The 18,447-nt window shown below is 34.0% G+C and overlaps 1 protein-coding gene across 1 annotated transcript; it reads right to left on the bottom strand.

The window, feature by feature from the left end:
- Positions 1-4,681: 4,681 nt before the first annotated feature.
- Positions 4,682-17,785, bottom strand: LOC128202759 (cytochrome P450 4F2-like). Its single transcript, XM_052903890.1, has 12 exons — positions 17,625-17,785; positions 16,744-16,842; positions 16,087-16,234; positions 15,149-15,330; positions 14,266-14,390; positions 13,357-13,419; positions 9,858-9,981; positions 8,405-8,537; positions 7,733-7,862; positions 7,067-7,345; positions 6,363-6,428; positions 4,682-6,034 (listed from the first exon to the last, which is right to left on the bottom strand). Exons 1-12 carry the CDS (start codon positions 17,733-17,735, stop codon positions 5,929-5,931), a joined length of 1,566 nt encoding a protein of 521 aa, XP_052759850.1. The 5' UTR covers positions 17,736-17,785; the 3' UTR covers positions 4,682-5,928.
- Positions 17,786-18,447: the final 662 nt, after the last annotated feature.

The raw sequence follows: 18,447 nt of genomic DNA, 5'->3' as shown, positions 1-18,447 counted from the left end.
GGTTTGGAAGGAAAAAAATAACTGCATTAAAATGTAATAAGTTAAGAGGCAACGTGTATAATGGATTAAATTACTGAATGGAGGCCTTGTTGCTAAAATGGCTGCTAACCATTTAACAAAATCAAGAGCTATTCTTCATTGTTAAAATTTGAAACAAATGAAGCTCACGATCAATATAGCCAAATAGTAACTTTGTTATTGCTATGCAAATTCAAATTAGAATTTTATTTTTTTAAACTTTGTCAAACTTTGAAGAACACATCGATTACAACGTCGATCTTTTGCACAGTAACATAAATAATGCATATTGGTATTTCTGTTACTAAAACAAAATTTATATAAGTTTCTTTGAGGTCATTTTTTGTCTAAGTTTATTGGGTTAATATTTAAGAAACTAAAAGTTCCGCTTACTTTTCCCTTTTTATTATTTTGGTCCAGATTATGTGAATGTCAAACGTTGCAAATTTAAAACAAAACGCGGATGAGAGTTATCTAGTTGTATTCGTTAGGTGTTCACTTTCACGTGGCCATCAGTACAGGCTTCTCCTAAGGTAACGGACCCAAATTTCGTCACAATCAAACTTTAAGAAATTAGAATAAACTCATAACTATAATCAATTCGCAAACTCGACAATTTTAAGCACTACAGTTAGCGCTATCTTACGTTCAACAAGTTATGTGTCCTCCTCATTTCAAACATTTTGCAGTGGCTGTGGCCCTATTTATCAGATGTGGAGAAAATTCAGTTTGTTTTTCATTAAACAGCAGTGTCGGACCTGGCATTAAGGCATTTCAAATCAATTTATCAACATATAACAGTTTGAAAGAATTTGCTTGCTAACATCATGTAATTTGATTTTGGTAATTTCCGTTTTCTTGAGCTATCGTTCAACAACTGCATCATAACTACCATATTTTCTTTTTGAGGCCTCCTCTCATTTGCCCGGTTATGACATAAAATTTGGTGTTTTATTAAAACCCGGCCACACAAGAGTTTGCGATGTATTCCGAGATAATAGCATTTCTTTTAAAATCAGATTTGACATGAAATGCCTTTGATACATGGTTTGTTAAATACATACTCAGAACAAGACACTTAAAGCTTAGATATGTTGTGAGCCAATATTTCAGTGATTCCATAGCAATAACTTCTGAACAAATACTATTATTAAAGTGAAAGGAAGAATAATCAAACAAAAATAATGCTTATTATGTTGTTTATATGTTTTTACAACATGCGAAGAAATGGAAATTTGTATACGAATTAGGTACAAGTGTCTATAATTACGGTTATTTGGCTTGGAAAAATTGTATATAATACGGTAATCAAGAAAAAAGAAACAAACGAAGCTAATGTTTCTGGCTCAATTTCGTTTTAAGTGACTGGAATATCCATTACTTCGACTTTAATTATCACGAATGTTCCTAGCCAAAGCGTATTTGCATTTGCTAAACACCAATTACTTTCCTTAACAAGCGACATTAAGTAATTATCGAAACGTCACGTGAACGCAATTAACATATGCCATTCCCAGGCAAATCCGATTTGTATTCGTATCCCTTCCAAATGCGGCGCTTCGCTTTGCTTTTACTCTTCAGCTACTTCACACCCAGGGAAGTCATGTATAAGACCATGTCAGGATAAAGGATCTGCTTTCTCTACATATAAAGTCGTTACTTTTGTCACGCGTTTCTTTATAGGTAACGCTTTTTTGTTTTGATTGCTATCACCACCGAACCAATGGCGTTGTCAGTCCGTCCGTCCGTCCGGTTGTTTCTCTCCAAAACCATATCTAAGTAGGCACTGGTAAAATAATTTTCAAACTTTGGCAGAATGTCCCCCTTGTTGAAACTACGACCGCTTGTACAGGAGGGTCACATAGGACATACCTTAGTGTAATATTCGAAATATACTAGAGGTGTTATATTTGGTCAACTAAAACAAATAAACTTAATCGGAATGTTTCCCCTTGATGAAGTATTTTGCTGATTTAAAACTGGGTCACACTTAGTAAAAAAGGTCACTTGGTCAAATCTTATATTTTTGTCTGACACAATATCATGTAAATGATTAGTCGAAATATATACACATTTGGAGTTTTAACCTTGCTGAGATTTCACGCCATTTTAAAAGCTGGTCAAAGGAGTGTACAGATTTGGTCACTAGGTCACATCTTCGAAAAATGTCTTGGACAATTTAGGTGCAATGTTTCTGGTCCTATATTAATGAAACTTTATAAGAATATTTTCCTTGATGAAATCATATTATTGTTTCAAACTTTTATCGTAATTTTCCCTTTGATGCATTCTGGTAGACTCTAAAAGTGTATCACATAGGGTCAAACACTAGGTCATTATGTCGAGTCTTAGTGACAATCTTCGGGGAAAAAATAGAGGCAATATATTCGTTCCACCATGCATGAATCAAAATCAGAATATTAGCCAAGATTTCAAACAGTTGCAAATGTTAAACTCATATCTTATATCGACTGTGCAAAAGAGTCAATCATGTTGACACCGTAAAGTATGCTGCTGGTGGAATGTTTCGCCAACACATGATGTCCATGCCATTTACTTTGCCTAATCTGGCGGGGGATAACTTTTCAACGTATTGAACGGAATAATGCTACATGTAATCAACTTATACTTTTTTCCATTTAAACTTTACATTTTATTTCATCATTGATGTCTTCAAATGAACTGAAAATACCAGATATATAAACGAATACTCATTCAGTAGTTATTGCCGTAAAATACCGTTTTTTACAGTATGTTTGTCCCAGTTAATTTACAAAACTATAATGACTTTGTAATAAAAGGCGTCACGAAATCACCATACCACTCCCTTGAATAGCTGAAGTGCATAAGACACATTACGCTTTGAAGCTACTGTTTGTCGGTTTCTGTCATTATAACCGCGTATCACTACGTAAGAAAACGGAACTCTCTCCAATTTACTCGTCTACTTTAATTCGTCATCAATCATCCTAACGGATCTTTTTAAACGTCCATCCGAAACATATATCCTATCTAAAGAAAAAAGTATTATGCTTAATCGTTATTATAATAACCCAATGAAATAAAGCTCTTTTCATTTCATTTGCTTATTTTTCTTATATAAAGCGCTAAACTTACTAAGTAAAAAAAGAGACACAGAGTCACTGTAGTCGCCAGTAAACCACTACCATAGCAAGATCATGGAAAGCATTTGGAATATAATTCATATTTGTTATCATATGCATACCCTATATACATTCACGGCCACACCAAATAACAAAGAGCTTGGTAATTTATACTGAAATCGTCTTGTATTGCTAAAGTAATTAAAAAAAGATGTATTTAATACATATATCCGTTAAAACATAAAAGAAATGCAAACAAAACGCGAGAACTTTTTATCTTCATTTAACAATTTAACGGTGTACAGAATGGTAAGTTCCTGTATTGAAGATCCGTTGTAAATGAAGGCGTAGTAACGATTTAACAACATATAAATACGTATTAATCGGAGCTGTCTCTTCGGCAGTTTGCCTGTGATTAACAAGATGCGAACTAGTTTAAGCGTGAATTAGAATCTTTATTCCATATGCTATAAATGGGCGTTCTAAGACTATCATTGACCCTCTTTCCCTTTTACCAGATTAAAACCACTAGAAGCAGATCAAACACTCCACTTCATCCAACGATGCCACCACAGATGTTATGTATTGATTTCTACCAAACGCATCTTAAGAGCCGTTAACCCTATTGTAAACTTATCGAAACGTCACGTGAACTCACGTAAAACTCACATATCAACATTACACTCCCTTGGATAAAGACTACATCTTTTTAATCATATTTCCTGACACCAATTTTTTGCAAAGAGAGCTATAATGAAGAAATAAAAAGACTCTGATTTGGTTTCCTTTACAAATAGCTGTTATAACCGAATTAAAAACCGCTCTTGAGACAAGCCTCTAAATCAACAGCTACAATTTGTTATAATAAACTTATTATGTTGTGCAAATTACATTTACATTTAGACTTCATCGTCCCCTCACAGTTAAGAATTTATTCAAGGAAAGCTTGAATAGTTTTACCTCTGAATGAGATGTTAAAAGCTAATAAGAAATACAACATTTGAAAACCTATGCATGTGGAATGTACTGGTAACTTTTGATAGTGCACTTCAGTATTGTGTCTCAATTTAATGTCGTTTGTGTATTATTTCGTCAGATAACACTTATGTTAACCTAACAACAAACACTACAAAACAATTGAAATGTTTGATTTGCTTAAATTTCCTTACATATCTAGCCCCAATTTCTCGAAACGTTTTAAGCTTAACAGGCTTTAGGAGCTGATTTCAAACAGTCAAAACACATTCTCAAATGTGATTTTGGTAAATGCAATATGGTATTTTGTGATAACCATAAAATGAATTCCTATTCAAGATTGAAAAAAAGATCTAGAGTGGAATTAGCTTAATCCTGTTATAAGGGACTTAAGAAGTTTCGAGAAATTGTGGCCAGGTGTTAATTAATTAACGACCTTGAAATTTAAAAAACAATTGTTGCGGTTAATTGTGATACTATTGCAGATAAAGTGATATTGCTTTGATAATGATTTAACAAGAAAGAACGATTTTAGCGTTTTAGCGGCATATTTTGGGGCTAGTTATGAATATCAGCAGAGAACATAATATGTTTTAATGTATTGCTATGGCAAGTTGTGTGTGAAATTGCTCAATTGCATATTGAACTTCATGTGTCGAAACACAACATTCATGCTCACATATTAAATGAATTCACGAATTTACATTACTCAGCTGAAATTGAAAAACAATCTTGCTAGTACTGTTTAGTGGTAGTTATATGCGCAATCTAGTAAGGCCACTGTGTAATACGGATTTAATAAAGGATTACATGCACTATTTTAGACGGTAAATTAGGGTATGAAACACTTGTCTGTATATAATGACTTTGAGCTAGGGTATCCATGCCACAGACAATACAATACCCCATGTATTTGTATTTACCACAACAATTGGTGTCTAGTTTGGTGCTTACAATATTATAACATATCGCTCAACATGATGAATGAACAAACAGTTAGACAACTAGTTTAACCTCTGCAAGATGAACTTATCAGATGATGTGCTAGTTTGGGCGACTAAGATCACAGTCCAAGGTCATTTAAAGATAAGACAAAGTTAACCACTGCCTGATGTGCTACGACAGAGTTTGGTATACACTGCCAACTATCAGATGGTTTGCTCTATTTGACGATAAAGATCACAGTCGAGGTTCGTTCAAATATAAGACATTGTTAACCACTGCCTGATGTGATATGACAGACGTTGGTAAACACTGCACTTGGCTTTTCCGGAAAGAGAACACAGGTGTTTTAGCAGACAAAGAAAACATGTTTTTCAATAACATCCACACCATTCATGTCTGCATTTTGACAGTATCCTAGCACTATGGTTTAGAAGTCCCAAGGTTATAATACTTAATAAATAATTCAAATTATTGGTCCAGTGTGGAATGATCAATATTTATATAGTCATAACGCTTGTATATTCAATTGTTTTGGCTATCTTCGCTTCTTGTGTATTGCAGTATTGCCAGTATAGCCGCGCAAAATATATAAAAAAATATTTGTGAAGACAATAGATCACATTTCCTGTACAAAACATGAGGAAAGTTCTGTTGAAAGGACAATAATGATATTTAAACTCATTATATCTGCTTCATTTGATGAGATAAGCTTACTTAAAAGATCCATTTCGGCAACACATTGACGAATGAAATCACGAATAAATAACAACGCCGCCACAAAATACATCGAGATGCAAACTTTCAGCCGTAGTACTACGTGCACAGGTAGCTTTTATCATGTTTATTGTTTATTGGCATTCAAGGGGGAACAAAGCAAAATATATCATTAATGTTGTCTGCGTTCACAGAACATCATGATGCCAGTTTCCGTCTTTAAAACTGCCGCCACCTTCTTTTGTACCACTTGGCTAGGGTCCAGGTAGAAATTGTACCTGGAAGTAATGTTCGACGTATCAATAACCATATGAAAAACTGCAGAAACAACTAGTAGTCCAAAATTTAAAAATAAACCCCGTTTAATGGCACATAATAAACGCCAAGGACATAGAACCCAAACAATCACAAACCTGACACATGAAACAATAGCACAAAACTCATGTCAAACATAAACATCTAAATACTAAATTGAATACATGACTATTTTCAAAAAGGTATGTAGGAGTATTTATATATATTTTTATATATGAGAATATATAACAAGATCTTCTTTTTTTTCTTATATCAGTCAAAATGACTGTAGGTGAGTCAGTGTCATCCTACCTTCGTAGCAGTCGAGCAATTACAACCTTTTCTTCATTCAATGCAAAATGCTGTCCGATGCAATTTCTGTAAATGAAGGTGAATTAGTATAAGATCGATATATTTACACTTTCAAATTTTATTGTATGAACAATATTTTATAATTGCAGATATTCAAGATTCTTAGTATGACGGTTTCATTCTACAGCTGTTGTGTTTTTTTTCTTGCCAATACTCGAACACGTAGTATTGTACTTGTACTTTTGTCTACACATCCATCCTAATCCTATGAAAACAGAATTATCTACCGTTTGCCTTAATTTATTGAGTTAAGTGTAACATAAAGTTTGTTTTAATGCTGTTATTGTTCACTGAAACAGAGTATCTATAAAGTTCCTTTCAAAATGAGATGAAAAGACTTCTACTTTTACATTTCAATGACTATTTTCTCCTATGAATACCAGCATATGGACAGGTGTATCAAACTCACACTACGGGGAATGTGCCAGTATGCGAGTACCTCACCGCATATTTATCCCATATTAAAAAATAAAAGATACAATGCAGTAATGAAGAAAACAAATCGTATAAAGTTATAAATAAGACATTCCACCGAAATGTAATTGTATACTGGACGGGTTCTGTTTCTGTGCGCCTAGTGTTTTATATTAGTTGTCAAATTGAGCAAAAGGGAAAATACATTACCAAATTGGAAAATACGTTACCTTGGACCTGCTGAAAAGGGTACAAATTGGTACGAATTCATTTTTGCCACATTTTCCCTCGAGAACCTCTCTGGATTATAAACCATTGGATGATCCCAAATGTCCCTATTATGATGGACGCCATATATGTGCAAAGCAACAGGGGTCCCCGCTGGAAATTTTCTCCCATCTAGTTCGAAGTCACGTGTAAATTCTCTTTGAATGAAAGGAACTGGACTGTAGTTTCGAAGGCTTTCTTTCAAGCACATCGAAAGGAATTCAAGGCTTTGGAAATCTTTCCTATAAATAAACAGATCGAAATGTAATAACCAAGTGAATGTTTGTAATTGCATTTAATAGGTGTTTTTCATGGTCTTGAAATACATAGGCCTGCTACTTAAGCAAGCCTCAATGTACCTTTTTCTGTCTCTTTTCTTAAAAATATAAACGTTTGATGCTTATTCTGATGTTTTAGAAAATTTTCCGACTATCTGAAAGTTGTTATGACATTTCTGACATATGCTTCTGTAAGAAAGCTAGTGACTTAACACTTCTGCAAGCATAACAGTAAAAACATATTTGATATATATTTTTCTTCACTGTAAGCAACAAGTGAGAAACAAGACTTGCTTCTATGTCATCAATGTTCATAGTAATACAACATATTATATTATATAAATACAAAACCATGTAATAATGTCAGTGTCACGCCCATCCAAGATGGCGTCAATTTCAGCTTGTGCACGATTCTGATACTCTTGATGTTTTGCCAAGGCATAAAGTGTCCAGGATATTGCACTGGCTGTGGTATCGTGCCCTATATCAACAAGAATAATGTATCACGCAATCATGCATTTACCCTTCTCTATTTGAGACTTGAGTAACATGTCCGGTATTTTCCTTCAGAAACGGCAGGCAAATGGGAAATAAAATCACATATGTGTGAAATCGCTAAATGACAAATGGTACACATTTTCCTAAACAGCTTTGAAAAAAAGAGTTCAATTTCAAAATAACTACAGCTTAATTTCCAGGCTCATAATACTTCTTAATAACAGAGAGTTCACGTAGCGTTTCGCGACATTAAAGAGGAAAAGGTTTGTTTTGTAATTAATAATTGCCTATAAAATAGTTGATAAGATACCATTATGCAACCGGAGACAGTCATAATTAAGTAACATGTTGAATTTTCATAAGATTCTTGGTATTGTTTGGGTATTAGATTTAATAACCGATAAATAACTGATACTAATCCTTGCATTGTTTTAAATTGAAAAAAAAAACACTCCATCAATTGAAGATATACAAGCTTTTTTTCAATCGTGAATATGTCAAACTCAAGATTGAACTTCCTTCTACCTTCAAACATGAATGTGTCCACCTCGTTCCGAATGTCTCGCACTGACATTCCATTGCCATGTTCGTCACGAGCCGTCAAAAGAATATCTAAGAAGTCCATGTACTTTCTATCAACAGCAGTATTGGAGTTGGCCTAAATAAGGGTTACGAATAATGTTTTAACGTAATATAATGGATATTTTTTAACTATATGACTAGCTGAAATGATATATCTAGTTAAATACTATGTTTCTCTAAAATTACTTCAACCAGTTTTATAACCAATTAGACGTGGGCTTGTTAAAAATATTATTCTCCCACCTCAGATAAGTAGATATAATATTTTAACCATGCTAGAAATTCTTATCTTGCAACGGGCGAAGATAAAATGCCCGCATTGAACCCCTTTTTAATGGTTGCCACATCGTTATATTGTTGAAGACTGTCGTCTGTATCATCATGAAAACCTTGTCTTGTGGCAATATTTAGTACGCTAATTAATTATTTCTCGCTTCAAATGTCACAATAAACAGTTTTTTACGCATCTTTTAAGAAATAATGTTTCACTCTTCTTAGAACTATTTAAAGACCGATTTGACTATTAACCACTGCGCGCATATCCATGAACACAACGAATTATAGCGAATTATACGCAATTATTTTCACTAAGCACAAAAGAGATCCAGCAAAAAAATACAGTTTTACTCAATTTTGTTTAACTTGGGTGGGAGAAAAAGCATCTACCATTGCCGCTCATGAAAGATAGGTTCATCCCGATCCTCGATAAACCTCGTGTCCGCAAAACACACAACGCTCTGGTCGGAATGAACCTATCTTACACTCTCGGCCATGGAAGATACTTATACTCTATTTAAGAGTTTTCAAACTTTGCAATAAGTATTTCAAGGTAATTAAATTTCTACATTGCATAATTGCTATGTACACAGGTTAAAAGAACAAAGGGAACCTCTAAGAGTTGGGAAAACACCGTTCAATTGAGATAAAATGCCAACCCAGAATCGACCGATATACAATGAAACTTATTTTCTGAACATAACAAGCTCATTAAAGCGTATGCAAGACAAACCAACAAATTAGAGAGCTTCTCAGGTTTGCTGTATTTTTTTCTATGGGAAATAAAATGGAAATATGTTTACAAATAAGTTCGTACTTTCTCTAAATATGACCAATTACACGGTAGTTAAGGAAACAGAAAAAAAACAAAGCTAATGTTCCTCATATCAGGTGAAAGGTTATCTAGAGTGTATCTTTACCACTTTGAAACGGAATGTCTCATTTCCTTCATAGTGACTTGAGTTTGTATAAGAGTGACTAGTGACAAATCATATTTGTATTTGTTCAACACCAATGCCACTCCTCAACAAGCGCCACTCAATAATTATCGAAACCCCACGTGAACGCAATTAACATCTGACATTTCCAGACAAATCAGATTTGTAATCATATCCCTTACCAATGCGGCTTTTCGCTTTTGTATGACTTCTTCGGCGACTGTGTGTACATAATCACAGTGTTTTTTAAACTTCCGACCCATGGATGTCATGTAAAAGATAAAGTCAGGATACAGGAGCAGCTTTCTGTAAATAAAAAATAAACAGTAATTATGCTTGGCTTTGATTTACTGTCAGGGAAAATCCTGTTTCGACTTGTTTGTACCAGAATGATGATAATGAAAGTTGTTTCCAATCTTTGTTTTTGTATTTTGCCAATGCGTTTGCCGAATTCAAATGAAAAACATGTCTAAATGGTGACTAGAAAATATGTGTTTGTATCGCAGTAATAGTTCAAGCATGAATTCCATAACAGTCTACTGTGTAATACAATGTAGCTTGAAGCTACGATATCACGTATATTTCGAGCATTTCTCTTTCATAATAATAAAAAAATCCTTTGCAAATGTATGTAGCAATTATTAATGCAATAAAAACTGTATACTGACACAATAATCAAATAGTAAAACCCCCGTCATACGAACGATATGCGCACGATTTTAGCTTAAATATAATTGAAACCCGTTTTAATAATTTGATATATCCGATTGTACCGAAAGAAATATTACAGCAAACAAAAAAGTCATAACTTTATCTATTTTGGATTATGAGTGCATCTTTTCAGTTAAATTTCCGACAGAGGTCTTTACCTTAGATAGCTATAATGAAGAGCTAAAAAGTTGTTCCCCATTCTGATAAAAAAATCTTAATACCGCTCTAAAAAAGACCCTCTTAATCAACCGTTTCAATTTTTTATAAGAATAAAACTAATGATTTGGTGGAAATTGCATTTCAAATACGTCATGTTTTTCCCCTATTAAATGCAGAATCACAGTCGTTGAACCTGATAAAATACTAATGAATGATGAACAATTGATAACGAAATGTATGCTGAAACTGACAGAAAAATGCAAAATGATGCATATTTTGTAAAGTTGAACTCCATACGAAATACCAAGTTCTTTGTCAGAAGGGAAGTTCTGTATAAACTTTATGCACTAGTACTAAATATTTATAAAAATATAAATTTTTTATTATAGACAGCATTGAAATTGATTTTTTTTTCTAAACTGGTTATAAAGGTGAAATTTGGCCGATTTCGAGTTAAATGTTTTAATGTGATTCACGATAAATTTCCGTCGTAATTGTCGGTAAACAGAGCATTTAGCTAACGTCTCTTATCATCATATATCCGACTTAAAAAAATGCTTGTATCTTGTATTTTGATATTACATTTTGTATTTAAATGATCTTGGATGTCTTTAAGTGTAATTAACAGCTAACACTTCCAAGTGAAAGTGTCTATATGAATACAGTAAATCAAAACATATGCTTTGCTCAAACAAACCCTTGCATCTGACTAATGCTAATTTCAATATGTTTTGTGAACATTTTCTGACAGATGCTACTAATTATAAAATAACAGTAATAACAGAAAAGATACACGGTTCACATCGCTAAAAAGCATTTGAATTAGGCAGCGCAAGGAAATCAATGGGTTTTTTTTCAAAGAAAACCTCATTAACATCCTATAAAACCATAAAGCACCAATTATTTTCCAACGCATAACAATTACTGACGTCAAGCAGAAATTAGAAGTCAGTTTGTAATAGGTTTCGATGTTGTACCATGGAGAGTCACGTGATCAAAATGAACCAGCCACCTTTAATATTGTAAAAAGCTTATGAAATTCAGTGCTCCTCAAGGATCGGTACTGGGACCAAAATTCTACACGATGTACACTAAGCCGGTCGGATCTATCTGTAAAAACCATCGTCTAAACCACCATTTTTATGCAGATGACTCCCAACTCTATCTATCGTTTAAACCACCTGACCAAGCATCAAAGGTAGTCACAATCACGCGAGTTGAACAATGCCTAAAAGAAATCATATCATGGATGAATTCAAACATGTTAAAATTGAATGCAGACAAAACTGAATTAATTCTTTTTTCAAGTCAAAAACACTCCAAACTTGTTGAAAATCTAGAACTGGAAATTGGCGATTCGAGCATCAAACCATAAAAAAAACTGTTCGAAACCTTGGTGTTACGCTTGATTCAAACATGCACATGGACGAACATGTTAATTCGGTGACTCGAACATGCTATGGTCAGATACGACAGATTGGTCACATTCGGCTATATTTGACTGCTAATGCCACCAAGACTCTCAAAAACTCGCTTGTGACATCACGGTTAGATTATTGCAATGCTCTCTTGTATGGCGTGCCGAAATCAACAACGAACAAACTGCAAACTGTTCAAAACACAGCTGCACGTATCATTACGAAAACAAGCCGTTTTTGAACACATAACACCAATCCTTAAAGATCTTCACTGGCTTCAAATACAAGATAGAATTAAATATAAAATTATAATTCAAACTTTCAAGACCTTGCATGGTCAGTCGCTGGTTTACATGAGCGACTTAGTAGAGGTTTACGTGCCAACTAGAAACCTGAGATCAGCAAGTGCAGCAACCACCCTTGTGCCACAGAAATGTCGAATGGTCTCTTACGGTGATAGGAGTTTCAAAGTTGCTGCGGCAAAACTATGGAATTCTCTCCCGAACAGTCTCAGAAAAGAATCATCACTTAATTCATTCAAAAGAGCTCTCAAAACACATCTTTTCAAAACTTCCTACAACGTATAGATAACAACTGTGACTGTTTTTATCCCTACTTATTTTTACGATACAGAACTACAGTAACTATATATATATATATATATTTGGTTTCATGTTGATTTCTTATTTTTATTTTACTTTTTTATGCTTGTTTTATTGCAAATAGCATTTTAAGACACTTTATGTGTGTGTGTGTTTTTACAACATTTGAGTTTCACTTGAATTGGTTTAATATGTTAAAATATGTCATTTTTGTGATTTCCGCATATCTGCGATATGTCACATGTTTAATTGTAAAGCGCCCTTGAACGTATTTTTTTATGAAAAGGGCGCTCAACAAATCTGGTATAATAATAATAATATAATAGTTTGATAAAAACGACTTTTATGAACATAAAATAGTAAAAAACTGATTACGAAAAAGAATCCACATCAAAATACAAAATCTTGTATCTGAAGTCATTTCTTCACTTCATTACTAAGTCATTTTCTAAGGTAAAGCTTATCACTGGTCGTATGATATATTATCTTAATTATACCTAAAATATTGTGGTTTCCTTAATGTTAAGTATTACACATATGTGTTTATTATTTTGACCACGAACATTTAGGGAAACCGATTTAAGTTAAGAAATTACCTAAGATGTCTTAAAAATACCAGCTCAGTTTTTATTATTACACCTCTTAATAACTGGAATGTTTCAAAAGCATTCGTTGTGTTTTTGATGTTGTGCATCAAAATGAATCTTGTTATGCCATAAGGTATAGTAGTGTCAAGTTTGATAATGAATTTAGGAACTCGTTAAGATAATAACTTAATCATGTTGACTTACTTTTCTCTTTGCCACCAGATATCAGAAAGCTCACTCACTGCTTTAAGGTAAGGGTGGGACTTGCTGGAATAGCAAAGTAAACAAGAAGAATTATACAATTAATTCATTCGTTATACTTAAATAAGGCGTATTTATTCGTTCGTTTCCAGAAAAACGTTTCAGATAAAGCTATGTTGCTGCATGTGTGGTTCGTTTATGGTGTTCGTTCGTTTTGTGATTCTCGTTCACGGTATTTAGGGCCCTCCTTAACACTGTCCCTCTAAACATTTTTACTAATGGTAAATGAGTTCTGTAGCTCCAGTAAATCATTTATTTAAAAATATGTGTAACACTTTCCCACATGTTTCGCTGACATGTTTTCATGGTACACATCTAAAGGTCGTATAACACAAAAAGATATTGTGCCATAACAACAGTCAAATATGCGACCTTTTTGGTAGATACACCGTTAGAGTTATGAGTTTTGGGCTAAACTTGATATATTTAGATTGAATCCGTTGCCCCTGTAACTTTAAGTGAATTATTGATATTGAACCAAACGGAATGCGATCGTTTACAGTACGGTCACAGAGAATATAATGCAGTTCACTTAAAAAAGGTAACCATTTATTTGCCTAAAAGTTGATATATTTTAATATTTGACTTCTGGGTCTTTCTCTGAAGTTTTTATTGTATTATAGAAATAATGGCAAATTAGAATACGATCGTTTTTAATAGCGGCGACAGGAAATATAATGCATTTTACACTTATTTTTCTCACAGTCTTGACGCCCCTGTGTCTGTTTTGATGAGTAAACTCTAAAACCTTTAGTCGTGGTGATGATGTTACATTTTTGTCATAAATACGTACACTACTTTCTGCACTTTCCGCGATAATTGGAATCACGTTCATTTCAGGAAAAGTCTTACCCAGGAGCCTGGCAATCGGTTTCGTACGAGAAGGCGCATCGCAGGATGATGTCAAGAGTGCAACGGCTCACGTGGGAAAAAACTTCAAATTGTTTCTTCTGTTGAGCAAATACCTCAAGGTTGTTCTGTAAACAATTAAAACATGATATCTTTTAATTAATGCATGATTTTGACTTGAACATGCGTTGAACATGTTTTCCGCCTATCATAAACTAAATCAAAAAACCTATTTTGGGTGGCCCTATTATAGCTTATTTCAAATATGCGAAAACCATTTATCAATATTCTAAATTTAAATATGTGATACAATTGCCTGATATAGATATTAGCATTAAAGGTGTTTAGTTTGCAAATTTTAGATACATTAAAAAAAACTATTTTTTTCTTCAAAACGTGTTTAGATAAAATAAGTTAGGGCTTACATATGTAACGTTAACAAACACCAACATATCTCTTCAGAGAAAAGCGTGCTCGACCCTTAAGGGGTCCACTGGTCTTTATGTACAGTAAAATCTCAATCTACACGGAGCCCGGGCTTTGCTAATTTGCATATTACCAACCAAGTAACATACGTAGTATGAACGTACTTCAGTCTATAACGGAATGTTATACTATGAACGACCATCCGCCGCCTACAGCGGACTGTTACACATGCAATTAGGTAATAATATAGAAATTGAAAGAAAATGAAACCTCACAGCACAAGTTGTGTCTACCGAGTCCATTTTCAGGAGAGGCCGTATCACAGTACATAAATTATTACATGAAACACATTCAAACAGGTTCGCATATTCACGATATTGGAACACATTGAGCTCTCTCGGTTTAAGATATTGTATTAATGCAAGGGAAATAACTTTAAATTGGAAATCCTATAACCTACCATCAGTTTTTCTGCCGCTTCGTTGTACACATTCACGTACGGTTTAAGAATGTCAAAATGAAAGGCTGGTGTTAAAAGCCGTCGATTTCTGGCCCATCGTTCACCGTCGGAGATAAGAAGCCCTTCACCCAACCAAGGGATGCCAAAACGATACATGCCGCTGAATCCTGTGGGCTTCGGCTCTGGAGAAGTAATCATATTGAGGCATATGTGTTTAAAACCTTGAGAGGGATGCTTCCTCAACAAATAGGTGAGGACAATTAGACAATTGGACAAATATTATAAATTGTAATTATATTCCAACGAAACACAACTGAAAAGGAGTTACAAAATATCTCATTTATTTTCAAATTTATGCGTATATATCTGCCACGGACCTATAAACCATGGATTGGCAACTCTCGTCCGTGTTAAGTGCTCAAACGCACGCGTGCAGCGCGATTTCATTTCGAGATCTTACCGTGTAGTCGTTTTCGAGACGTCCGACATCGGCCGAATATATACATGTTGGAAAACATTAATTAAAACTAAATATAAATTTAATCAGAAGCATATTAGGTCCTGATAAATGCTTCGATAATTAGAGAAAATACAATTACGACAAACTACAAACATATTACATGCGACATATCGATCGGTGTTAAAAATAATTATCGGCAAGGCTGGCGGAAATAACCGAAGATCGCCGTTAATCACCGATCGGAGATTCGGCGGAATTTTCCGAGCGCGCCCTAAGGATTGAGGGTAAATTATTATTTGTATCGTTTCACCGATATCAGGCAGTTGCCAATCCATGGTTTATAGGTCCGTGACATCTGCATACAAAAGGATGGCAACATAGTGAAAGAATGAAACGCAATCAATAAGACAATTCAATGCTAATACCGTATGCAAATGTGTACGATTAAATTAAAGTTAAATTTTGACAAATTCTTCACCAGAGGTTTTCATGACAGCCTTTATGGTGTCTGGATGGTTGACCACCAAAGTTACCCTAGCAGGCCCTATCCACAGGCAGAAGTACCGTTTAAACATAGCACCCAAACTTAGCATGAACCGGATACGCTCTGCTGGTGCCTTTGGAAACTGTCAATGCAAAAAGTGTTGTACACGTGCTTTAACACTCAGTATCATATATACAAAAGCATTACATGTCAGGCATCTTTTAAAGGGACTATTCACCAGATTGGCACCAAAAAAAGTTTTTCCTGTAACGAATCTTGGGACAATCATTTAATAAAATGTTTTACTCTTTGATATCATGATTGAAACCATAAGATCCAAAAAAGTAAAGCAAAAATCGAGACGGAGACCGGGTTAGAACCGGTATCGCCCAAATTGCGAAATAACTGCGAAAAATAAATTAATTGTAAACTATGTTGTAAAAAAGTGAACCTACGGGCAACTTCCCACAGTTTCATACAATTATCTACAGTTCATTAACTAAACTTTGCGGTGCATATTAGAACGTTGTTTGAACACTTCTTAAAAACACATTTTTTGTATGTTCTAGGCATACTTTGATTAAGCGATCTATATAATTGGTTTGCAATTCTAAACATACATGTAAATCATTGAAAGGCAAACTAACTTACCAGATGGAGGCTGCCATGGAACCAATGTATATCCTTCGGTCCAGGTACATCCTTAAACACGCGTTTTAGACGACGAACGTGTAACGTAATTTGTACTGCCTGGAAGCGGATCAAAATACATTTTAATACTACTGTTAATAATACATTGTGCAGTCTCTGTTTGGCATGAACGTTATATTTTATAGTTCTTATATGATATACTTGAAACAATAACGTTCCCATAGTAGTAAGGCTGGTGTTTCAATTTAAAATAAACAGTGATCATCAATATCACAATAATTCAAATATATATCTATGATAGCGTGTTGTTAAAAACGATATTCAATGTGTTTAGCGCAAGTATTTATCAAATTAATATTAGTTGGTGAGTGAGAGAGCGAGCGAGTGAGCGAGTAAGTGAGCGAGTGAGCCAGTGAGTAATCAAGTGATCGAGTGTGCTACTGAGCAAGTGAGTTAGCGAATGAGTGAGTGAGTTAGTAAAGCAAATATACAAACTAGAGTAACACTATGCTTGATGTACTTTCGGTTATTGAATTTGCATAGATAGTAATCAGTAAACAAATAAGTCATAAATCATTCAACAAATGTGTGGTGTCTTTAGATATCAAAATTTAACATTTAGATTCCTAGCGCCGCCAGAGAAGATTATTTATTGGTCGGAACTCCTAAAATTAATAAACAAGAAATATTAAAACCAGTGTTTATGCCTCTACAATCATTAGCAATACTACTTGAGCCGAGATGACGATTTTACATTACTGGTTATAAACAGGCAATGTATTAAACTCGGTCAATAAGTTCGGTTGTAATATTTTCTTTTAAACTGGTTTGTTGTTATTTTATAAATTATGGTAAATAGTAAGTCAATCGTACATGTTCACCTTATATAGCACAAATGTGACAATCAGTACAAGTAAAGTCCATATTAGAGTTGACACAGGCGTCCTTCCTAGACCAGAAACAAAAGATAACACTTCCATATCTCCAAACATTGCTGGCTTAGACGTCTTCTACTGTATTATTTTACGATATTTCAAACATATTCACGCATATATGTATACGTTGAAATGTTATCAATTTTAAATAACAAGTCAAACAATGTGACCGTATTCGAAATACTGGTAGTGATATCACCGCTTAAGGGTCATAGATAAACTCCGTCTTGATAAATCATTATTATTAGTATTTGTACTATTTATCAGACACACTCGAGTATTATTTTAATAATAATTTGCAATAGTTTAATCAATATTAATACTTGATCCGGTTAAACAACAATGTTGATTTTTATTGATTATTGTCTTATATATACTTAAGTACACATACTTATAAGATGAAGCTCATACGTACATACTTACCTTAACACACAAAAAAACGTTTGAGCCTATATAGTTCAGATGCAAGTTAAGGCCCGTACATATTACTTTTAAACAGTGTATATGTACTAGTTAGATGTCATTAGGTAACATTTTAACGGTTAAGAATGGGCGGAGTCGGCGTAGATAACGAGCCCTTCTTGATAATAAAAATATTACTTCAGGTCGTCTACTGTCTTAGAATACTACCTTATTGGCTGACACATTGTCAAAGCAAAAACTGCCACAGGAAGTATGTATCGGATAAGTGGCAGTAGGCGGACCTTAAAACAACTCCGAAATTTAAAATTCCTAATTATTAAGCTTTGTACTTATTTATCTATCTACA

Source organism: Mya arenaria, chromosome 9 (genome assembly GCF_026914265.1).
Source record: "Mya arenaria isolate MELC-2E11 chromosome 9, ASM2691426v1".
Lineage (NCBI taxonomy): Eukaryota > Metazoa > Mollusca > Bivalvia > Myida > Myidae > Mya > Mya arenaria.
The sequence above is the reverse complement of the archived record's forward strand: the minus strand, read 5'-3'. Positions and strand labels throughout refer to the sequence as shown.